General features: G+C 67.3%; 1 protein-coding gene across 1 annotated transcript in view; it reads right to left on the bottom strand.

Moving 5' to 3' along the window:
* LOC104489943 (palmitoyltransferase ZDHHC9-like) overlaps window positions 1-293 on the bottom strand; it is a gene marked incomplete at both ends in the record, with an annotated part of 2,781 nt that extends 2,488 nt beyond the window's left edge. The window contains one exon of the mRNA XM_010132163.1: window positions 167-293. Coding sequence (XP_010130465.1) covers window positions 167-293 — 127 coding nt within the window. The remainder of the gene's footprint in view (window positions 1-166) is intronic.
* Between the last annotated feature and the right edge of the window lie 4 nt (window positions 294-297).

Here is a 297-nt window from a genome sequence, read left to right as displayed (position 1 = left end):
CGCGAGCCGCCCGCCCCCTGCCGCTCCCACCCCACTGACCCAGACCCGCTCAGGCGCGGTGCCAGCCCTGCCACGGGGCGGGAGCGGGTGCAGACCTTCACCCGTTCTCCTCACAGGGCTCTCTCCGAGCGGCCCGGGCCGGAGCAGGCGCGACTCCGCCACTCACCCACACAGTTGTCGCAGATGCTGCAGTGAGAGGCACGGGGCGGGCGGAAGATCTTACACGTGTAGCAGTACTTGAGCTTCACTATCTGGTTGTTGATCTGGAAGTTCTTAATCCGCGGGGGTGGGCGCTGA

Source organism: Buceros rhinoceros, unplaced genomic scaffold (assembly GCF_000710305.1).
Source record: "Buceros rhinoceros silvestris isolate BGI_N320 unplaced genomic scaffold, ASM71030v1 scaffold30242, whole genome shotgun sequence".
Taxonomy (NCBI): Eukaryota; Metazoa; Chordata; class Aves; order Bucerotiformes; family Bucerotidae; genus Buceros; species Buceros rhinoceros.
This window is presented reverse-complemented; position numbering and strand designations above follow the sequence as displayed.